Genomic DNA, 24,767 nt, shown 5'->3' on the forward strand with positions numbered 1-24,767 from the left:
CTATTTCAGACTGGGGTGAAGACTTAGGAAAGATAAACACCACAGGAATATTATAGTTCAGGACCAAAAAGAGAGGAGGATTGAGTGCATGTCACTCTCTAAAGAATGCTAGTTGCCCTGACTGGTGTGGCTCAGTGGATTGCATGCTGGCCTGTAATCCAAAGGGTTGCAGGTTTGATTCCCAATCAGGTCACATGCCTGTGTTGTGGGCCAGGTCCCCAGTAGGGGGCACGTGAGAAGCAACCACACATTGATGTTTCTCTCCCTCTCTTTCCTCCTCCCTTCCCCTCTCTATAAGTAAACAAACAAACAAATAAATAAAGTCTTTACAAACAAACAAACAAACACTTTAAAAAATAAAATGCTAGTGAAGGGGCCAGAGAACTAAACCTTAAAAGGAGCCTGGCTCTGACAATGTTGCAGTGAAGTCTGGAGAGAGCTATTATTATAGGCTTTCAAGAGGCCTTAAAATTTAGTAACATCCTGTGTTGATTATGCTATTAACTGCTCTCTCTTTCCCTGGAGTCATTGTTTGTAGAATCACAGGGTCTGTGTCCTTAGAGGGGGCAGGGAAAGGAAGGGAAGTCATTCTAAAACTGTCTTATTCCATGGCAGACTGTTCAGGGAAGTAACCCAGATAAAACAATTAGGGTGACACTGGACATAGATGGTGGCCTAGTCCTTGGATTTCTTATAAGAAAAATAGGAAAGTATGTTGGGTCATATACTAGCACAAACCAAGTCTAGAGCAAATTGCAAAATGATTGCCCTGCTGGGTGACTAAATTACAAAAATACCAGACCAACCAATTGGAAAAAGCATTCCTCTTCTTCTGGGTTAATGTAGTATCTTGCCAAAGCTGACAGCAGGTGGTGCTTGGGCAGCCTTTAAGCCCTCAGTTGATGCAAGTGCAGGGCACAATCTCCCATGATTGGAGGTGGCTCAAGAAGTCATCCCAAGGGAGTGGTGGTTAACCGGCACCCCAAAGGGCAGTGATCAGGGGTAGCAGTTTGTGTCATACACATTCCTGGAGTTGATCATCAGTGTGGACTCTTGCTATACCTGTGCTGTTCAGTATAGGAACCACTAGCCATGTGTGACCCTTTATGTTTTAATTTAAATTAATGAAAATGAAAGCAAATTAAAACTTTAGTTGCTCAGTCTTACCAGCCAATTTCACACAGGGCTAGTGGCTCCAGTGTTAGCACAAATATTGAACACTTCCATAATCCCCCAAAATTTTGTTGGACAGTGCTTATATAGATTCTGTATCTTCTGCCCTCACCATCCTGTAACTTATTTTTAAAAATATTTCATTTGTTTATTTTTAGAGAGAGGGGAAAGGAGAGAGAACAAGAGGGAGAGAAGCATCAATGTATGGTTGCCTGCCACACGCCCCCTACTGGGGACCTGGCCCACAACCCAATTCCCCTGACTGGGAATTGAACTGGTGACACTTTGGTTCGAAGTTCGGAGCTCAATCCACTGAGCTACACTGCCTGGATTCAAATCTTGGTTCTCTTCCTTACTAGCAAGTGTGATTTGGGGCAAGTGATAATATTGTAATAATATTACTAGTTCTTAAGATTGTTATGAGGACTGCTATCGTATGAAAAGGATTCAGAGCTGTGCCTAACTGCTAACATGTATATGGTAAGCACTCCATGCATAATAGCTATATTATTTTTATTATATCCTCCTCCCTTGCAGGTGTAGCCAGTACACATTGCTGGCCTCTTCCCCCACTTTGCAGGATTAGCCCATAGCCCATACTTCCTTCCTCCTCTGCTCCCCTCTAGAGAGATTCTTTCCAATCAAAATGACAAAAGAAAGTGAGACTCATGGCTCATTCATTACCAAGCACTCAGAATTGATTTAGATACCAGTTTAAATTATGTCAAATGGCTAGACTGTTTCCCTAATCCCCAATCCAAAAATGTAGTGTGATTTTGAAGACCCAGGGCACACTGACTTGTGACTCTGAATGGAGAGTATGTCACTGAAGGAGCCTGACCTTAATAGCTGCAGACTAGCCATGCCAATGAATTTTAGGGAATTTCTTACCACAGTAATCATCTTCAGAGTTGGGGAAATAGTCTTTCATTTGTCCATTTCTTCCTTACTATGTCTGCAGTGTGAGTGTGTGGAGAATTTCAGTATGTGAATTTTTTAAAATCCTCACCTGAAGATGTGTTTTTACTGATTTGAGAAAGAGAGAGAGAGAAACATTGGTTAGTTGCCCCTACCCTGTATGCACCCCAACTGGGGATCAGATCCTTATCCTTTTGGTGTATGGGACAATGCACCAACTGAACCACACAGCCAGGGCTGTGTGTGAATTTTAATACAAAGTAACTGAATGTTTTCTATCTTAGGTTATCATCTTGTCTTTCACAAGAAGTCCCCAAAAATTGTCTATTCAAAACCAGTATTTTCTTATTTTTTTCTAAATTATAACAAAAATTTAAATTCTATATCTGGAGTCCATGAGAATATGTGAAATACTCAGTACAAAATTGAAAAAGGAATCTCAAAGATTGCCCATTAGAGGAGTTTCTTTATTATTTGAAGCAAAAATAATTTTGTACATAGTTTTCTTTAGTTATGTAACAAAAATGTCATGTGTCTTTGGTTTCTGTTTCTGGCTCTGAATGGAAAACATTCCAGGCCTGTGTGACCAAAAACTAGCCAGGGCAGTTAGTTTTTTAAAAGGCTGTTTTTATTTATGAACTACTAGTGCCTACAGCTAGGAGAAAAGCCTTATGTATTATTTTTTAAGGAACAAGAACATTTTCTATATTGAAGCATTTCTTTGCACAGCTTCTGAGGGATTAAGTACATTAGATTTGAATTTTCTTTTATTTTTTAAAGATTTTATTTATTTTTAGACAAAGGGCAAGGGTGGGAGAAAGAGAAAGAGAAACATCAATGTGTGGTTGCCTCTCATGCACCCTCTTCTGGAGACCTGGCCCACAACCCAGGCATGTGCCTTGACTGGGAATGGAACCGGTGACCCTTTGGATTGCAGGTCAGCACTCAGTCCACTGAGCCATACCAGCCAAGGCTTCTTTTCTTTTGTTAAAGACTTTATTAGCTGGGTGTAGTTTTAGATTTACAATAAAATTGAGAGGAAGGTGTAGAGATTTTCCATATACACCCCACACCCACATATGCATAGCCTCCTGCCTTATAACATTCCCCACCAGAGTGTTACATTTGTACCAATGGTGAACCTAGGTGGACACATTATAACTCAAAGTCCATGTTTTATCTTAGGGTTCACTCTTGCTATTATGCATTCTATGATTTTGGACACATATATAATGACATGTATCCACAATTATAGTATCATGCACAATAATTTCACTACCCTAATAATCCTTTGTTCTCTGCCTATTCATCCCTTCCCCCACTGATCAACCACTGATCTTTTTACTGTCTCCATACTTTTGCCTTTTTCAGAATGTTACAGTTGTAATAATATAATATATAGCCTTTTCAGACTGGCTTCTTTCACTTAGCAATATGCATTTAAGGTTTCCCCAGGTCTTTTCATGGCTTGATAGCTCATTTCTTTTTAGGGCATATAATGTCCCATTTTCTGGATATACCTCTGTTTAACCCACTGAAGGACATATTGGTTGTTTTGAAGCTCTATCATTGACAAATAAGGCTGCTATAAGCATTTGTGTGCTGGATTTTGTATGCACATAAGCTTTCAAATCCTTTAAGTAAATACTAAGGAGTGTGACTTCTGGATCATATGTTAAGAGTAATTTCAATTTTGTAAGAAATTGCCAAACTAACTTCCAAAATGACCATGCCATTTTGCATTCCCACCATCAGTGAATGAGAGTACCGGTTGCTTCCCATGCTGTGAAGATTTGGTGTTGTCAGCATTCTGGATTTTGGCCATTTTGATAATATTAGTTATATCTTGTTGCTTTAATTTGCATTTCCTTGGTGACATGTGGTACATCTTTTCATATGCTTATTTATTATTTGTGTATCTTTGGTGAGGTGTCTGTGAAGGTTTTGGCCCATTTTTTTAATTGGATTGTTTGTTTTCTTGTTGAGTTTTAAGAATTCTTTGTGTATTTTGGATGAGTCCTTTATCATATGTGTCTCTTGCAAATATTTTTTCCCAGTCTGTGGCTTCTTTACTTATTCTTCTGACACTGTCTTTTGTGGAACAGCTTTTTAAATTTCATGAGGTCTAGCTTATTAATTATTTTTTATTTTTAAAAAAAGATTTTATTTATTTTTAGAGAGAGGGGAAGGAGAAAGAGAGAGTGAGACACATCAGTGTGTGGTTGCCTCTTGCACACCCCACACTGGGGACCTGGCCCACAACCAGGTATGTGCCCTGACTGGAAATTGAACCAGTGACCCTTTGGTTTACAGGCCTGTGCTCAATCCACTGAGCTACACCAGCCAGGGCTATTTCTGTTTTTTAAGTCCTCACTCGAGGACAATTTTCATTGCTACTTTTTAAAGAGAGGAGAAGGGAGGGGAGAGAGAAATATTGATGTGAGAGAGAAACATTGGTTGGTTGCCTCCTATATGCACCTAGACCAGGGGGATTGAAACCTCAACATTAAAAAAAAAAGTCTGCATCCTTTCAATTTATGGGACAATGCTTCAAATAACTGAGCCACACCAGCCAGGGCACTATTTATTTTATTTTATTTTATTTTATTTTATTTTATTTTAATTTTTAAAGATTTTATTTATTTACTTTTAGAGCCAGGGGAAGGGAAGGAGAAAGAGAGGGAGAGAAACATCAATGTGTGGTTGCCTCTCACACACCCTCTACTGGGGACCTGGCCTGCAACCCAGGCATGTGCCCTGACTGGGAATCGAACCTTTGACCCTTTGGATTGCAGGCCAGCACTCAATCCACTGAGCCATTCCAGACAGGGTAAAGCATTATTTTTTTAATAGATCATACCTTTGGTGTTATATCTAAAAAGTCATTGTCATACCTGAGTTTATCTAGTTTTTTTCTGTGTTATCACCTAGGTGTTTTATAGTTTTACATTTTGGATATAAGTCTGTGATCCATTGTGAGTTTAGTTTTCAGAAGAGTACATGGTCTGTGACTAGATTCATTTTTGCATGTGGATATCTAGTTGTTCTGGCACCATTTGTTGAAAAGACTATCTTTCCTCCCTGGTATTGCCTTCACTCCTTTGTCAAAGATTGGTTGACTTTATTTATGGGAGTAGGTCTGAGTTTTTTTTTCTTTTTAAAAAATTGTTGTTCAAGTACAGTTGTCTTTATTTCACCCCCATCATGCCCCCTACCCCCTACATCTGAGTTTTATAAAATATGATTTGAAACAGAATCCCCTGGGGAATTGCTGTCAGAAAACTGATTCCTAGGTCCTGGTCAAAGCCTTCTAAGTAGCATACTCTGGGAGAAGGTTTAAGAAATCTACATTTTTTACACTTTTTAAAAGATTTTATTTATTTATTTTTAGAGAGAGGAGAAGGGAAGGAGAAAGAGAGGGAGAGAAACATCAGTGTTTGGTTGTCTGTCATGCACCCTCTATTGGGGACCTGGCCTGCAACCCAGGCATGTGCCCTGACTGGGAATTGAACCAGAGACCTTTCAGTTCACAGGCCGGTGCTCAATCCACTGAGCCATACCAGCTAGGGCACTTTATTTTTAATTATATTTTATTGATTATACTATTACATTTGTCCCAATTTTTCCCCTTTGCCTCCCTCCACCCAGCACCACTCACTCCCTCAGGCAATCCCCCTACAGCATTGTTCATGGCCATGGGTCATGTATGTAAGTTCTTCGGCTTCTCCATTTCCTATACTGTACTTGACATCCCCATGGCTATTCTGTAACTACCTATTTGTACTTCTTAATCCTCTCACCTCTTCACCCATCCCCCTTACCCCTCCCATCTGGCAACCATCAAAACACTCTCCATATCCATGATTCTGCCTTTGTTTTTTTTGTTTGCTTAGTATGTTTTTTAGATTCAATTGTTGATAGGTATGGATTTATTGACATTTTATTGTTCATAGTTTTGATCTTCTTTTTCTTAAATAAGTTCCTTGAACATTTCATATGATAGTGGTTTGGTAATGATAAACTCCTTTAGTTTTTTCTTGTCTGGGAAGCTCTTTATCTTCCCTTCAACTCTAAATGATAGCTTTGCTGGATGGAGCAAGCTTGGCTGTATGTCCCTTTTTCATGACTTTGAATATTTCTTACAAATCCCTTCTAGCCTGCAAAGTTTCTTTTGAGAAATCAGCTGACAGTCCTATGGAAATTCCCTGTAGGTAACTTACTTCTTTCCTCTTGCTGCTTTTAAGAGTCCGTCTTTATCTTTAAGCTTTGGCATTTTAATTATGATGTGTCTTGGAGTGTCTATGTGTCTTGCATCCATCATAATTGGATTCTCTGTGCTTCCTAGACTTGCATGTCTATTTCCTTTACCAAATTAGGGAAGTTTTCTTTCATTAGTTTTTCAAATAGTTTTCCTGTTTCGTGCCCTTTCTCTTCTCCTTCTGGCACCCCTGTGATGTGAATGTTGGACCCCTTAAAGTTGCCCCAGATGCTGCTTATACTATCTTTTTTTTTAATTCTTTTTTCTTATTGTTGTTCTGATTGTTTTGTTTTGTTTTGTTTTTGCTTCCTTATGTTCCAAATCATTGATTTGATTCTTGGCTTCATTCACTCCACTGCTGTTTCCCTGTAAATTGTTCCTCATTTCCATTGGTGTATCCTTTATTTCTGACTAGGTCTTTTTTATGCTGTTGAGGTCCTCACTAAGTTCCTTGAGCATCCTTATAACCAGTGTTTTGAACTCTGCATCTGATAGATTGCTTATGTTCATTTGGTTTAGTTCTTCTGGAGTTTTGACCTGTTCTTTCATTTGGATCATGTTTCTTTGTCTCCTCATTTTGGCAGCCTCCCTGTGTTTGTTTCTATGTATTAGGGATTGCTGCTTTGACTCTGTGTCTTGGTAGAGTGGCCTAATGTAGTATATGTCCTGTAGAGTCCAGTGGCACAGCCTCCCCTATCACCCAAACTGGGTACTGGAGGTATGCCCTTTGTGTGAGCTGAGTACACCCTCCTCTTGTAGTTGAGCCTTGGTTGCTGTTGGCAGGTCAATGGGAGGGATTTACTCAGGCCACTCAGCTGGAAGGATTAGCTGTGACCACTGACCACCAATGTTCACCCTCTATGGAGGATAAGCGGTGCAGGGGCAGGGTGCTGTTGGTCTGACATGGTCTGTAGATGCCACTGGGTGTGCTGGCCCTGAGATTTCCCATGTGGTGCAGGCCAAGGACAGCCCCCACCTGTGTTTTTCCCAGGGACACCCTGTTGGAGCTATAAAGCAAACTGAGGTAGCTGCTACTTGTGTTGCACTTGGAGATTCCCAGGTGAAACTAAGCTGTAATCTAGGCTGGCTGCTGCTAGTTCCAGACCTGGGGCCACTTAGCAAGAGGTCTGGGGGCTGGGAAATCACTGAGGTTGGCTGTTGTTTGTTTGAGAAGATTTAGGAAGTTGTGAATCATGAGCCAAGACCAGCCATTCATATGGAAAAGTCATTGTTAACAGCTTGGGTGGTCCGGTAACTTGGGGAGTCTCTTGCGGCGTCTCTGTGTATGTCCCAGTGTGTTCTGGAACATATATCTGGCAGTGATTGTATGGAACTAATAATGAATGTGTGAGAGGTTAGTCTGGAAAAGACATGAAGGCTGAACTGATTAGGAAATGAAACAGGGTGCCAAGAAGCTTTGCAAAGGAAGAAATAACAAAATTTGGTGATAGAATATAGGGAAAGGAGGGGCAAAAGGTGATTTCAAAGGTTGTAATCGAAGATCCCAAAGGAAATGAGCTCTGACTGGTGGAAATTGGGAACATTAGGAACAAAGGCAGTTTGTTAAGGAAAAAGGGCGTATGTTTTGGATGTTGAATTTGAGGCAAGAGCAGAACACTCAAATGGAGCAGTTGTAAATCTGGGACTGGATCCAAGGTGAGAGGTCAGGACTAGGCATCCCTAGCATAGATATTCTACTTGAGGAGTGTAAGTAATAAGCTGAGGGTGAACAGATGAGGGAATAAGAAAAAGAGAGGAATGTGCAGAGGGCTGTGGAGTGGATGGGAGCCCTCTGAGAAGAGAAGAAGGGAGAGGAACAAGAGAAAACAAGGCAGAAACAGACAAGGGACCAGAGGAGAATCATGGAATTCAACAGATGGGGTATTTTCAAGAAGCATAAAACTTCACAGTCTGGCCTCATAACACCTTGTATTCAGAAAAGGAAAAAGAACCAGTACTCCTATAGTTTCCATAGCTATTGAAAGTACCTGGGTTTGGGAAAAAGGAACATTAATTTCTTCCTAGAGTATGAAATGGAGCTATGTAAAATAGGGTTTTAGAAAAAGCTATCTTGCCATATTGCAAATATTGCTTTTCATGAACATCTTCACTCAGAAAAATTCTGCCGTTGTTTCTTGAGCTTTTTGTTAAAAATAATGCTGAAGATTTTCTCATTTTGCCTTGTAGGCATAGCAGCTTGGGAAAAATTCTTCAATGTGAAAACATCTACAGAGAAGGTCAACACAGTACTTGTTCTTTTACCCTGACTAAACTCAAGGATCCCAGTGTTGACCAATACAGTGTTCAAGTCATGGTCAAGGATGATGCAGGAAAAATTAGACCATCCTTCAATATAGTGCCTTTAACTTCCCATGGTAAGTTTTAGAAGTCCTCTGTTGTTCTTTTGAACAATCAATGCAAATAATAAAAAAGGATTTTGGTTTTAAGATCTTTCCAGAAAAAATGGCTGTGTTTGTATACCTTTCTTTGATCTTTTTTAAAGTAGCAAGGTTAGAGATTCTAATATTTATTGAGTACTTATGCCACATGCTTTCACCTTGTGCACTTAGGAGTACATGGAGACTGAAAGCAAGCAGTTAGTTACAGAACCAAGATTGGAACCTGGGCTCTCTGACTCTTAAGATCTACTATCTTTTACTTATCACATGGTCTTTTACCTATGATGCTGCAGAATAAATATGATCGAATATAGTTCCTGAATAGTTTATTTCATAGTTTAAAAAAGCTGAGACCAGAGGTGGAGTGGTCAGGAGCGATACTCAAATTACCTGACATTCTGTGTGGTCCAGGCACTGATCAGTCAGAACAGCCAGTATAGCTGAGTGTTAACCTGTTACAAAGAACCTCCTAATTGAAAACAAAATATTAGCTTGAGGTACTAGCTCCTTCACTTTGGGCAAGGCATGTAGGTTCTCTTTAAGTGTTCCCTCATCTGTAAAAGAGGGTACATAGTCCTTCTTGATCTCAAAGGATTATACAGTTGACCCTTAAACAACATGGGTTGGAACTGTGTGGTTATACTTATATGTGTCTTTTTTTTTTTCAATAAATCTGTACAGTACTGTAAATTTTTTTTCCTTATGATTTTCTTAACATTTTCTTTAGTTTATTATAACAATACAGTATATAATACATATATACAATATACATTAATTGACTGTTTATAATATCAGGAAGGCTTCTGGCCAATAGTAGGCTATTAGTTATAAGTTTTTGAGGAGTCAAAAGTTATACACAGATTTTTGATTGGGGGGTGGCAAGTCCTTTAACCCCTTTGTTGTTCAAGGGTCAACTATAGTAAGTTCCAAGTGATGTGAGGTGTGTCAGAGTGTTTTGTAAATCTCCAAAGCAGACTACTATAAGCATCATGTTTATTTATTTGTTGTAATACCCTAGCAGGGAGCTTATATTCTGGCTACATGGTATACAGAAAATTTATATGTAAATAACCATGAATTGACAAAAGCTCCCAAGTCTGTGAGCAGAGCATTATTTACCACTCTTTCAGATAGTCATGGAAGTGAATTCTAATAATAAATCAAGGCAGCTTAGTTTATAGGTCAGGGGACTGAGGTCACAGGAAAATGCCAAGTGGGATAATGTGAAGTGAAGCCTTTCTTTTGTGTTCTCCCTTGCTTGGCAGGTTGTCCTTGATCGACCTTTTGAAGCTCATTTTGCTAGTTTTCTTCCTAGAGATTAGTGGTGACATAAAGGGAGATCCTTCTCAGCAAGAGGGTGACATATTCAGGTTTTCTGTCAATTTTCCATTCTCTGCTGTTGTGTGGTCTTACGCATAGTTGAGTCTCCAAAAACTAAATTGAGTAAGCTAATTTCTTCACTTTATTTTAAATTGTGGTTATAATCAATTAACATTAAATTTACTATCATATCCATTCTTAAGGGTACTGCTCAGCAGTTAAATATATTCACATTGTTGTGCAGCAGATCTCAAGAAATTTTCCATTTTGTGAAATTGAAACTTGATGCCCCAAACACTATTTCCCTGCTCAGGGTAACCACCTTCCTACTTTCTGTTTCTTTGATTGTCATTACTTTAGATACCTCATGAGTAGAATCATATAGGTACTCATTCTTTTGTGATAGGCTTATTTCATTTTTAAGGGTTTCATTTATTTATTTTTAGAGAGAGGGGGAGGGAGGGAAAAAGAGAGGGAGAGAAACATCAGTGTGTGGTTGCCTCTCATGTGGCCCCCTTACTGGGGACCTGGCCCACAAACCCAGGCATGTGCCCTGACTGGGAATCAAACTGGAGACCCTTTGGTTTGCAGGATGGCACTCCATCCACTGAGCCACACCAGCCAGGGTGTGGTGGGCTTATTTCACTTAGTATGATCTCCTTGAGGTTCATCCATGTTGTAGCATGTGACAGAGACTGGGTTAGTGTTTAAATTGTGGTCTTTGATTGGTACAAATTGGTGACAGCCAGGGAAACTCCTTATACCTGGTGCCCCTGTTACTTATTAGGTGAATGCACATCTGGATCCAAGCCCTTATTTTCTTTATGATGCAGCTGGATGTCCAAATTATACCCTGGCCATGCTCTAACCATATGCAGGTCAGAGTTCATGTCATCTGGCAGACACCCAAAGATGTTCCTTAGATCCATTTTACTAAGTGACTTAAAATCAGCTTTTTACATTAATTGTGCCTAATCAGAAATCTAGAACTGTATGTCTGATTATGTAAGGCCATTCAAAGTATCAGCCCTATTTGGATTTAACATTGTGACCTTCATTATCTCTACCCATGTATGTATCATATCAAAATAAACTCTGGAAGCTAATTTGTATTTTTCTATCTTTCAGTGCAACCTGATCCTCCACATATTAAAAATATCTCCTTCCAAAATGGTGTGTTATATGTGCTAGGGAAGAATCCACAGAATTTCGCTAGAACTTGCTTATCTTATCAAGTGGAAGTCAATAACAGCCAAACTGAAGCACATTTTATTTTCTCGGTAAGTTTTTTTTAGATTGTTGTTTTTATTTGGATGTTTTCCTTTCACTTGAATTTCTTAAAGTGTAACACATTGAAACATCAATGAAATAGTGTTTAGATTTGTCACATGATTATAATGATGATACTGAAACTTCTTGTCTGAAATAGGATGGTGGAAGGTTTGAGGTTTTATAGTAGCATTGACCTCAAGATTCAAGCCATACATTAATTCATTTGCTCAAAAAGTTTTATTATGCATCTACTGTATGTATATGATACCCAGTGAACAAGTTTTTTTTTCCATGAAGCTCACCTACCTTACCTGCTAGAAGATAAATATGTAAATAAACAAGCTAATTTCAGGGAATGGGTGCCATGAAGAAAATTAAACAGGGTGATGTGGTAGAGTAATGGGGGGGGCCTGAGGGAATATTAGATAGGGTAGTCATCCAAAGTGATGACATTTGAGATGAGACTGGAGTGATGAGCAGGAGCCAGCCATGTGAAGATGTGGGGTTGGAGAGGATAGCAACTACAAAGACTGAAGCAGCAATGAGTGTGGCATGAGTGAAAAACAGAATGGAGGCCGGGGTCAGATCAGGTAGATACTTGGAAGCTCTGGATGACCATTCTTTTTTCTAGGAGTTTGAATACTAAAGTACTCAAATTTGAGTAGTCAGTATTGGTTGGATTATCTATGGTTTTGCTATTCAGAATGTAATACAAAACATGCTAATCAGAGGTCCCTGTGGAGAACTGGGCATAACAGCATGTGGCATAATGTCAGGATATGAGTGTTATTGGTACACTTTATAGTAGAAGCCACAAACTGGGCCTCAAACATTTTTGTTTGTAACACAAAGTGGGGTTTTGTTTATATGTTTTTTAAATTTGAATTTTTTGCCCAGATTTAAAATTGTGGAATTCGAGGAGTATGGTTTCCATAAGGTGGCACCTTGGGACCACAGGGACTGTGCCACTCACTTGTGTGCTACATGCCTGGGCCCTGTGTGCCTTTGAGTTTTAGACGTTAGAAACCAAGTGTTTTACATTGGCTTTTATGGAAGCCCAGCACCTAACATGAGGGCAAATTCCGTTGTTCAGTTGTTTTAGCTCATCATGGAAGTTTCAAAATATTGACTTACCATGGTTTGACTTATCATGGTGCAAAAAGTGATGCACATTCAGTAGAAACTGTACTTCAAATTTTGATTTTTGATCTTTTCCTGGACTAGTGATATATAACATGATACTCTCTCATGTATAATTGCTTTCAGTTCAATGCTTTAAACATTCTTCAGGCCTACTTTGCTTTTAGCTATGTCCATTAATGGTGAGCACCCATACATCCATTGTTTTTTCACTTTTGGTACACTATTCAATGAATTGCATGATAGGCAATACTTTATTATAAACTAGGCTTTCTGTTAGATGATTTTGCTATGTAAGTGTTCTGAGCATGTTTAAGGCAGACTAGGCTAACCTGTGATGCTCAGTAGGTTATGTGGTTTAAATGTATTTTTGACTTAGGACATTTTCAACTAATGAGGTGTTTATTGGGATGTAACCCCATCATAATTTGAGGAGTGTCTGTACTTAATAAAATAAGTCATTGTTGACAGGATATAACTCCAGAGGGAATGACCAGGTCCATAGCTGAGCAGAGCTGTTCTGGGAATTTGCAGATAAATCTATTTCAGAAATAGAGTAACCATTATCTGGAACAGAAACGGGCATCCCCATACAGTACTGCAAAGGGAAAAAGCAAAGGCTTCCAAGTGCAGAGGGGGTGTGGCTTTCATGTAACTGAGATACCAGAAAGCTGAGATTTACTTAACGACTCCCAGCCTTTAGTGCTCTCCAGCATCAAATCCCGAATACACATCTACTTGCATTAGTCATTTGGCACTGAATTATGTCCTGCTAGTTACCCTGATCACATGTGTAGGCCTTTTCTCTCCACTATAAATATAACCTCCTGTAGAGAGGAGTTAGATGCTATTTGCCTTGTGCTGTTCCTGCTATCAGTAGCAGCTGACAGGTATTGAGCAATTAGTATGTGCTAGGTATTTTAATAAGCATTTCATCTGAATTGTCTCATTAAGGCCTTATATTAATTCCAAGGGTCTAAATCCTGCTTCTCCCCTCATTTTACTGATGAGAAAACTCAGTCTCAGAGGTTACTCATAAGATCACATTTTTAGAAACTGGTAGAGTCAAGATTGCAGCAATAGTCTAAGTTGAAAGGTTTTGTTATTAACCACTGGGGACCACATTAATACTTCCCCTTAATAGTAACAGCCATCATTTATTAAGTGTTTATGATATGCTACAAATATCCTCTTTTGTGTACTTCTTATATAGTGGCTTCTTATATAGTGGCTTATATAACATTTCATGAAATAGGTTACACTTTATTGAGAAACTAAGGCTCAGAGAGGTTAAGTAACTTACTACGGGCCACACAGCTAATAAATATGACTTCAAAAGTTGGTCTTCATGTATTAAACTTTTACAAGGAATACTTGGTATAACACCATTTGTGTAATTATCACTTAATAAATTTTTGTTGAATTGAATTAGCTTTTTTTTACAAACTTCTGAATGGAAGGGAACACACATACTATGGAATTTATTCACCTAAATCAGAACTATAGTCTATAGCAGGGGTGTCACACTCATTTTCACCAAGGGCCACATCAGCCTCACAGTTGCCTTCAAAGGGCTGAATGTGATTTTAGGGCTCTATAAATGTAACTACTCTTTAACAATTAAGCGAGAGCTCGACACTGCCATTGGGTAGAAACAGGGTGCCAAGCCAGATAAAACAAGGTGGAGGGCTGGATTCGGCTCGCAGGCCTTGTGTTTGCCACCTGTGGTCTATGTGGAATTCACTCTGTTTACACACTTAAGTTTAAGGTACTCTCTCCTAGCAGATGGTCACCAGCTGCTTCCTTCCCTAGAATGTCATCAGCTTTTTGTGTGCACCCTGATCTTGAGCTGTGCTGGTTAGACCGTTTTTTTTTTTTTTTCAAGACTTTTTGAGGAATTATTTTTTCTGGTGTTACATTTAAGAGGGGGAAGTAGGCTGGAACGTGAACTGGTGCCATCACATGGGGCTGTGGGAAGAAGTAGTTTATGACAGACTCACAAAGTAAGAAATGTCTCGTCTTTGACTATCTCTGTCCCTGCAAACTGTCTACTTGGTTCTCTGTGCCTTTGTTTTCCTTTTCTCATGGAGGTATCTGAGTAGTGATAAACAACACAAGAGGATTTACATCTGAACAAGAGTTCAGAGACTTTAATTTACACAATGATTTGTGTGTGTGTGTGTGTGTACACACATGCATGCACACACCCACACTTATGGGGGATGGTCCAAGGTGGGGGACATCAGCCTGCAACCTGATCCCTCAAGTGGTACTTGACACTTGTGATTCCCCAGCAGGCCTCTGATTCCAAATGGCCAGCAATGAGGTACACTAGTCCCTGGGTGGCTTTTTCTCTGTACCTATATGAAGTGTTGATAGGATGATCCTTTGTCATTCAGTTGGCTTTTCAGCTCTTCATAAAATGCTGGTAGGAACCATTTAGTGAATGATGCTGAATGCCAAAAATCATGGCTATGTGTTCTGGTTTTGTTCCATGTTTAAACATCTCTTTGATAGAAGTTGAATTATTTTTATATAAATATCTAATCACTTATGTTTCACACCTGAAACTAATATACTATTGTTTGTCTATTGTAATTGAAAAGTAAAAAATTGTTTTAAAAAAGAAGTTGACTATTTTTTCCAGCTTTAGTGAGGTTATGATTAACAAGTAAAAATTGTGTGTATTTAGGTTGTAAATGTGATTATTTTTAAGGTGTACAATATGATGATTTAATATGCCTATACATTGTGAATTGATATCCACAATCAAGTTCATTAAGATCCATCACATCACACAGTTATCTGTTCTTTTTGGTTTGGTAAGAACACTTAAAAATTGTTTTCTTAGCAAATTTCCATTATACAATACGATATTACTATCTATAGTCACCATGCTGCACATTAGATCCCCAGATGTTATCATTGAAATCTTGTGCCCTTTGACCAGCATCTTCCCATTTTCTGTATCCCCCAGCCTCTGGCAACTACCATTCTGTTCTCTGCTTCTATGAATTTGACTTTTTTAGATTTTACATAAAAGTGGGATCATAAAGTATTTGTCTTTCTCTTTCTGTCTGGCTTCACTTGGCATAATGCCCTCAAGTATCAACCATGTTATTGCAAATGGCAGGATATACTTCTTTCTCATAGCGGGATAATATTTCGTGGTATATATGTGCCACCTCTTCTTTATCTGTTCATCCATTGATGGATATTTAGGCTGCTTCCACATCTTGGTTATGGTGAATAATATCACAATGAACATAGTAGTGCAGATAGTTCTTTGAAATCCTGATTTCATTTCCTTTGAATATATACACAAAAGTGGGATTACTGGATTGTATGGTAGACCTATTTTTAATTTTTTTAAGGAGACTCCATAGTGCTTTCCACAGTGGCTGCACTAGTCTGCATTCCCACCAACAGTGTTTGATGGTCCTCTTTTCTGCACATCCTGGACAAAACTTGTTATTTGTTGATTTTTTGATGATAGCCCTTCTAACAGGTTTTGGATGATAGCTAACTGTGGTTTTGATTTGCATTTCCAGGATGAATACCGATGTTGAGCATCTGATTTTCATGTACCTGTTGGCCAGAAGTAGACTAAGCAACAGATTTTCATGTGTTCATTTTTTTACTCAATTTTGAAATATTTGCATTTCGGGAACTGATTATTCTCTTTATGTCAGACAGCAAGTAACTTAAATTGTGTGGAATAAAATCTTATATTATACTTTCTTTTCTGTAACCTACTTATTTTGGATATATTCTCCACAAGGGAGAATGATTCCTCTTCTTTTTTTAACATGTAATTGATGTATAGTCTATGTAAAAAAAACACACGTCATTATACAGAGTTCAGTGATTTTTCACTAACATAACCAGTACCCCAGAAGCCCTGTTTGTGACCCTTTTTGGTCACTGCACTCCCAATGAGCAGCTACTATCCTGACTTTTAATCCCATGAATTAATTTTATTGACTCTTTTTAAACATTAGATCAATGAATTATAGGCAATTTATTTTTTAATTTTCATTTTAATTTTTTTATTGTTGTTCAATTACAATTGTGCTCATTCTCGCCCCCCCCCATCCAAGGGTACTCTCCCCTGCCCTATACACCTCCCCACTTCCAGTTTTTTTAACTTTTTAAAAATAAATTTTTTTTCACATTTTTTGATTGTTCAAGTACAGTTTTCTACCTTTTCCCCCCACCCCAGCCCAACCCCCCAGCCATCCCCATCTCCCTCCTGCCTCCATCTCCCCCACTCCGCCACCCCCCACCATTATTGTCTGTGTGTCCTCTATAATTACTCCTGCAAACCCTTCACCCTTTCCCCCTAAAATTCCCTCCCCTCTCCTCTCTGGTCACTGTCAGCCTGTTCTCTATTTCAGTGTCTTTGGTTATATTTTGCTTGCTTAAATAAAGTTTAAGTTGTTTTGTTGATTAGGTTCCTGTTAAAGGTGAGATCGTATGGTACCTGTTTTTCACTGCCTGGCTTATTTCCCTTGACATAATGTTCTCCAGTTCCATCCATGCTGTTGCAAAGTGTAGGAGTTTTATTTTTATGTGTCTGCCTTCTTTCATTCAGTGTTATATTTATGAGATTAACTGATATTATTACCCATAGTTGTAGATGGTTCGTTCTCATTTTATTCATTCCATTATGCCAATATACCACCATGTGATTTATCCATTCTGCCATTGATGGCCATTTGGATAGTTTCCAGTTTGGGGTTTTATGAGTAGAGCTTTTAATGAACATTTTCATACTTGTCTCAGTATACATGTGCATACATTTTGGTTGAACACATATAGGTCACAGGGTTACATCTGATTCTCTCTAGGAAATAATGTCAGTTGTCTCAAGTAGTTTTGCCAATTTACACTACTAAGAGTGGAAATTGAGAGTGCTAGACTCTTCATATTGTCACCAACACTTGGTATTTTCTGGTAGGTGTGTGTATTGTTATCCCGTGGATTTAATTTTCATTTCCCTGATAACTAATGAAATTGAGCGCTTTTTTATGTTTATTAGCAATTTGAATATCCTCTTATGAAATGCCTATTCAAGTCTTATGCCAGTTTTTTTATTTGGTTGTCGTCTTTCCCTTATGAACTTTTGGATATATGTATATGTATATGTATATATATCATGTATAAATGTAAATATATATTATAGAACATATATATGCAAGTCCTTTGTAAGACATTGCACATATCTTCTCTCACTCTATATCTTACCTTTTTATTTCCTTAATAAGATATATTTTGACAATCTGAAGTTTTTAATTTTAATAGAGATGACTTTATAAATGATTTTTCTTTATGGTTAATATTATTTTGGTCCTATTTAAGAAATCTTTTTTTTTGCTTCAAGGTCATGAAGATGTTCTATGTTTTCATGTAAAATGCTTTGCTTTTTTTTTCTGGTTGCTTTGCAAATGCTTGCTTTGTTTACGTATTTATTCATTAATTTATTTTCACTTTCACATTTTGATCTGCAGCCTGTCTGGAAATGACTTTGTAAATAATGTGAGGTAGGGGTCAAGAATTTTTTCCCTATATGGATATGTAATTGACCTAGCACCACTTATTTAAAAACCATTTTTTTCCCTGTACCTGGTTCTATTTTACTGGGATAAAGGAAAGCTTGTTAGACATGTTTAATGATGTGAAATGTAGTCTTTTTAATATTTCTAATTTATTCATTTTTTATATTTTCAAGGATGAAAAACTCATGTGTGATAATTCAGAAATTGAGGGGAACCTGGAGGTCAGTAAATTCAACTTTAGCTATTTGGGCTTAAACTCATAAGAGTAATTGGGGGGTGGCACAGGGTGAGCATAGCCTAAATTTGAACTGCTTTGAGAAAAATGAACTACTTTGGTCTCTGTGTTATTGTCAATTTTTATCCAGGGGTTGTAAAGTCAGATAATTTGGATTACAATCCAAGTTTAAATCATATACAGAATGTGGTTGATGATTATATTTAGGATTCAGAACCAGAGAAAGAGAAAAAATTGTTAATATTTCTTGCTTTTTTACTTTATATCTAAGGGTACAATTTGTTTCCGGGTTCCTGGTGTTCCTCCCGATACTGTGAACACAGTCAGAATGAGAGTCAAAACAAATACGTTTTGCTATGAGGATAACCAACTCTGGAGTAATTGGAGTCCAGCAATGACTATAGGTAAGGGAATAGGATTTCATTAAAATTGAAACCACTGATGCATGGAACCTATGCTGAAGCAGCAAATAGGATGGGGGAAGGAAGTATTCTTCATTCATGATGTCAGCCAGAGAGTATTGCATTTGAAGTGCATTTTCTGTTTCATTACTGTCAAATTACCCAGGGTTAATTTGCAATATATTGTTCTTTGAAAATCCACAGTCTGAATGGTGTTATCTTCTCTTCTGTTCTGTCTCCATCTTTATTAACAACATGAACAAAAATATAGAAGATAAGCATGATTACATCTACAGATTGTGCAATCCTGAAAGACTAATCTATGTGCTAGTGATAGAATCAAGAGTAGGACAGTGACCCTTGATGGCATTTAATAGGGATAAACCTGTATCTAGGCTTGAAAAAATAAGTTTCATTTATTAATTGAGAGGCTGGACAAGCTACATGCCAGGCTCAAGTACTGGATTGAAAACACGTGTGGTTTATGAATGTACATGTTGTAGGGTGGGGTACAGGGTTTTATTTGACTGTAAACTCAAAGTGACTGAACATTGGACCCTTATGTGTCCCTAAAGGCGTATGCAGTAATATGTAGCAGTGATAATGCAGCACCTGAAACAAGGTAGTGCTGCAGGGTGGGGCACAGTGTCCAGGAAACATCAGAAGTGTATTGTATTCATTCTGGGGACCACATTATAGGAGGTGAATCAACAGACTGGAATCTATCATGAAAGGTAATCGGGATGCTGAAGAATCTCAAAATTCAGGAACAGTTGATGAAATAAGCTTGGGGAGTCATGATTGATGAATCCTAACATTTGAGGTGTTGTCAGGTAGAAGAGGAAATAGGCAGGCTCCATGCCTCTTGTGGCTCCATGGGGCAAAATAGGACCAACTTAAGGACTTTCTAAAAGCTATCTAGCAGTCAGAGACAGGTTGTTGAGGTAGTCGATTCCATTCCCTATTAATTGAGAAATGGAACAAGATATATGCCAGACACGGTTATATTAGTTATCTATTGTTGTATAACAAATCACCCCCAAAGATAGTGGCTTTAAAAACACATATTTATCATCTCACAGTTTCTTTATGTGTGTCAGGAATCTGGGCACAGCTTATCTAGGTACCGATGGCTGAAGTTCTTATGAGGTCACAGTCAAGCTATCAGTGAGGACTAGAGTGGCATCTGAAGGCCTGGCTGGGGCTAGATAGTCCACTTCCAAGCTCACTACTAATGTGGTTGTTGGGGAGCCTCAATTATATCCTCCAAAAAGATATGTTCAAGTTCTAACTCCTGGTACCTGTGAATGCAACCTTATTTGGAAGAGTTTTTTCAGATATAATCAAGTCGAGATGAGACTTGGAGTAGACCCTAAATCCAATGACTAGTATTCTTATAAGAAGAAGAGAGAGAAGTTGGCGGCATAGGCAGACATGGCTCACCTCTTCGCACAACCACATCAAAATTACAATGAAAATATAGAACCACCACCACTCAGGGACATCAGAAATCGAGCTGAATAGAAGTCTGACAACTATGGAATTAAAGAAACCACATCCATCCAGACTGATAGGAGGTGTGGCAGATGTGGGACAGGCTGGTCCCACACCCATGTGGCTAAGAAATTGGGACAGATAGCTCAGGATCAAGGAGCCCCAGACCCACACCAGGACCCCCAGCCCAGGGTTCCAGTGCCAGGAAGATAAGTCCCCATAATTTCTGGCTGCAAAAACAAGCAGGAATTAAGTTGGGGGAAAAAACTGATGAAGCCCCAAGCAGTTCCTCTTAAAGAACCCACACACAGACTCACCTACTCAGACTCACTCCCTCTAAGCTCCAGCACTGGGGTAACAGCTTGAAAGGCACCAGTGGCATGCTGGGAGGAAGTGAAGTGTCTGCCATCAAGATAAGCAGAGGCCATTGTCCCTTTTCTAAACCCTCCCCTGCACAGAGTCAGAAGGCTGGTGCCATATCTGAGACTCCATCAACCTGGCTAACACTGACCCACCTTGGAGATCCCCAGAGGTTTTTCCCCACCCAACATATAGGCCCACCCAACGTATAGGCCCACCCAAGCTGCTTTTCCATAAGAACAGCTGGTCTTGCTCCTAAATCCTATCAAACAAGCAACAGCTGGCCTCAGTGAGCCCCAGGCCCAGCACTAGCAGCAGCCAGCCTGGATTCACAGCTTGCTTAGCCTGGGAATAAATACCCAAGCCCAGCACAAGTAGCAGTCATCTCAGATTGATTTTTAAAAGCTCAGGGAGAATGGTCCCAGGGAAAACACAGGTGGGGCCTGACCTTGTCCTGCACCACTCAGGGAACCCCAGGGACAGTGTACCCAGTGGATAATTACAGACCTCGTCAGAGCACCACCACCCTACCCCTGCACAGCTGATCCTCCATGGATGGTGGGGGTTGGTGGTCAGTGGTCACAGTCAATCCTTGCAGCTGACTGGACTGGGTAAATACCTCCCATAAAAACAACCAATCAGAACAACAAGAAGAAAAAGAATCCTAAAACATGAGGATAGTATAAGCAGCCTCTGGGGCAACTTCAAGAGGTCCAACATTCACATCATAGGGGTACCAGAAACAGAAGAGAAAGAGCAAGAAATTGGAAATCTATTTGAAAAAACAATGAAAGAAAACTTCCCTAATTTGGTGAAGGAAATAGACATGCAAGTCCAGGAAGCACAGAGCATCCCAATTATGATGGATGCAAAAAGGCCCACTCCAAGACACTTTGTAATTAAAAAGCCTAAGGTTAAAGATAGAAAGACTCTTAAAAGCAGCAAGAGTAAAGAAGTTAGTTACTAGAAGATTGGCAGATGGGAGCGAGGAGGGCTAGAATGGGTGAAGAGGGAGGGGATTAGGAAGTACAAATAGGCAGTTATAGAACAACCATGGGTCTGTAAAGTACAGCAAAGGGAAAGGAGTAGCCAAAGGACTTACACTCTTGACCCATGGACATGAACAATGGTGTGGGGATGGCCTGAGGGGCTGGGGGTGCTGGGTGGAGGGGGGCAAAGGGGAAAAATTGGAACAAGTATAACAGCATAATTAATAAAATATAATATAAAACTGAAGAAGAGAGGATACACAGAAATACAGAGACATACAGACACACAGGGAAGAAGACTGTGTGAAGATGGAGGCAGAAATTGGAGTGCTGCAGCTGCAAGCCAAGGAAAAGCAAGGATTCTGGGAACCACCAGAAACTAGAAACAGTCAAGGAGTCTTCTCTAGAGCCTTCAGAGGGAGCATGTTCCTGTTAATCCCTTCATTTTGGACTTTCAGCCTTCAGAACTGTGAGAGAATGTACTTCTGTTATTTTTAACCGATCAAAGTATGATGACTTGTTACAACAATTCTAGGAAATTAATACAGAGACCTTCTTCAGTTTCTTGCCACATGGATCTCCCCATAGAGGCTACCTCATGACATAGCAGCAGCTGGCTTCCCCAAGTGAGTGATCCAAGCAAAGAAAAAAAAATGTATGAGAACACCCATAATCTTTTATAACTTGATCTTGGAAATGACATCTCATCACTGTTGCTGTTCAGTTCTTCACAAATGAGCCACTTAGTCCAGCCCACCCTCAAGAGCAAGTGATTACACAAGAGTATGAATATCAGGAGGCAGGGGTCATCTTAGAGGCTACCTAAAACTATGATATTAGACCTGATGCTTTCTAAATGTTCATGCTCTTGTGGAAAAGATAAGCAAATAAATAGACATATGATATTTCATGTGTTAGGTGTAACAAGACAGTTAATGAAACACTGTGGAACTGGACAGTGCTGGATTTGAGGCTTGGCTCTATCACTTACTAAAACCTTAGGCACAAGCCAGTAAAACCCTGAGCCTTATCCTTCTCATCTGTGTAAATAGGAGATAATATTATCTATCTCTATAGCATAGATATAAGTATGTAGAAGCACCTAGTATGATACCAGACATATAGTAGGTGCTCAGTTAAGAATAGTAGTAGTGGTAGTTGTTGGTAGAATGATTTTAATTGTTCTAATAGTATTAAGTAACCAATAAGAAAAGATAGCCACAATTAATCAGATGACATACTTAACAGACATAACATATTTGTTAATAGTGTCTGAAACCTGTCAAGATATCTTGGTTTCAGATAATTTTTAAGGTGTTCATTGATTCATGGAATTTTAGGTACCAGAGCAGGACTCCCCCACTCCCAGTATCAAGATAACAGAAGATAAGATAATTGAAGGCTTTTGGAAAATAGGTTGAGGTAGAGGGCAGAAATATCAGTGATCTCACTAGTCTCTAATAGAGCTGTTGCTTGGTTTATTTTTGAAAGGATTTGATTTCTCATATCTTTCTGTTTGCTTTTCATTTTCCAGGTAAGAAGACCGATGCCACACTCTACACAACCATGTTACTCATCATTCCAATCATCGTTGCAGGTGCAATCATAGTCCTCCTGCTTTATTTAAAAAGGTAAGGCAGCTGCCTAGGCAAACTTGACACTTTGTACTATCCCAGTTGCTAAGGTTATTACTCCATGTGGGTGTTTGCCATTTGCCCGGTGTGTTAAAGGAATCTGGATTATAACTGGCATTTGGTACTATGACATGGCAAAGCAATATTATTCTGCACACTTTCTGGTGAGGAAAGTATTAGATTAGTTTCCCAGGGCTCTTCTCAGGCCCGCTCCCTTTGCATGTGTGTAGAATTATTGGTAAGACCTGTGTTCACTCTATTCTTTCAAATGCCTAATTTATTGATACTTAGTTGATAGCTGTTAGAATGGAGTTTTAGAAATAGAGACCATTACTAATTAAATGACCTGTCTGGTATGAATGCAAATCAGGCCATTACTTAATGCCACAGGAATGAGAGCTTCTCCAAGTTGTCTGTAATATATGGTATTTGAGAAATATAATACCATATATTAAAATTTGAGAATGTTTTCCTTTCTTTTTTTATATATTTTATTTATTTTTAGACAGAGGGGAAGGGAGGGAGAAAGAGAGGGAGAGAAATATCAATGTATGGTTGCCTCTCATGTGCACCCTTACTAGGGACCTGGCCTGCAACCCAGGCATGTGCCCTGACTGGGAATCAAACTGGCAACCCTTTGGTTTGTAGGCTAGTGCTCAATCCACTGAGCTACACCAGTCAGGGCTGTTTTCCTTTCTTTATCTTACTATAGGAACTAGTCTGGTGCTATTGTTTGCTCCTTCAGTAAATACATTTATTGAATGCCTATCTATGTGCTAGTCACCATCCTCATTGCTGGGGTGAAAGCAGTGAACAGTACAAAGTCCCTATCTATATTCTAGTGGGAGGGATATACATATATATAAAACAAATTATATATGTATATAAAACAAATCATAAACACTACAACTTCACTTAGTGAGTATAAAGTTGTGTGGGTAATAGGGAAAAAGGCTACATATTCAGAGAAAGAGTATTCTAGGCCAAGGGAACAGTCAGTGCAAAGCCTCCGAGGTGGGGATGAACTTAGTGTGTCTTGTTGGAGTAGAGTGTGTAAGGGAGAAAGCGCCAGGAGATGAGGCTGGAGAGATTGGCAGGGTTGGATCACGTAGGCCATGGCAGGGATTGAGCTTTTATCCTAAGCATAAGGGGGAATCATTGGCAAGTTTTAAGCAGGGAAGGGACATGATCTGATTTACTGCCACAAAGATCATTATAGTTGCTGAGTGAAGAATAGACAAGAATGGAAACAGGCAGATTAGTTTAGGAGGTATTGCAGTGTTTGAGGGGAAAGATGAGAGTAGCCTAGGCTAGATGGTTGGCCATGGAGGTAGTAAGAACTGGTCTGACGTGAGATATATTTTGAAGATAGAATAGCACCAGCTGATGGCTGCCTCTCTGTGGATATGGAGGGGAAATTGAGGATTCAAACATAACTTAGATTTTTGGCTTCAGCAAACTGAATGAATGCTGGAGCTATTTACTCTGGTAGAGAAATTTGGGAGGAGAGTTGGTTTCAATATAAAGGTGAGAACTTCAGTTTTGAACATGGTAAATTTGAGATGCCTGTTAGATAGCCGAGTAGAAATGTTAAGTAGGTAGTGTATACATGAATC

The 24,767-nt window shown here is 39.1% G+C and overlaps 1 protein-coding gene across 1 annotated transcript in view; it reads left to right on the forward strand.

Annotated features, from left to right (window-relative positions):
* The window catches only part of IL13RA1 (interleukin 13 receptor subunit alpha 1), a 66,225-nt gene that overhangs the window by 18,876 nt on the left and 22,582 nt on the right, over positions 1-24,767 (forward strand). The window contains exons 5-9 of the mRNA XM_028522657.1: positions 8,537-8,724; positions 11,197-11,348; positions 18,212-18,259; positions 18,545-18,677; positions 23,052-23,148. Coding sequence (XP_028378458.1) covers positions 8,537-8,724; positions 11,197-11,348; positions 18,212-18,259; positions 18,545-18,677; positions 23,052-23,148 — 618 coding nt within the window. The remainder of the gene's footprint in view (positions 1-8,536; positions 8,725-11,196; positions 11,349-18,211; positions 18,260-18,544; positions 18,678-23,051; positions 23,149-24,767) is intronic.

This window comes from Phyllostomus discolor, chromosome X (assembly GCF_004126475.2).
Source record: "Phyllostomus discolor isolate MPI-MPIP mPhyDis1 chromosome X, mPhyDis1.pri.v3, whole genome shotgun sequence".
Lineage (NCBI taxonomy): Eukaryota > Metazoa > Chordata > Mammalia > Chiroptera > Phyllostomidae > Phyllostomus > Phyllostomus discolor.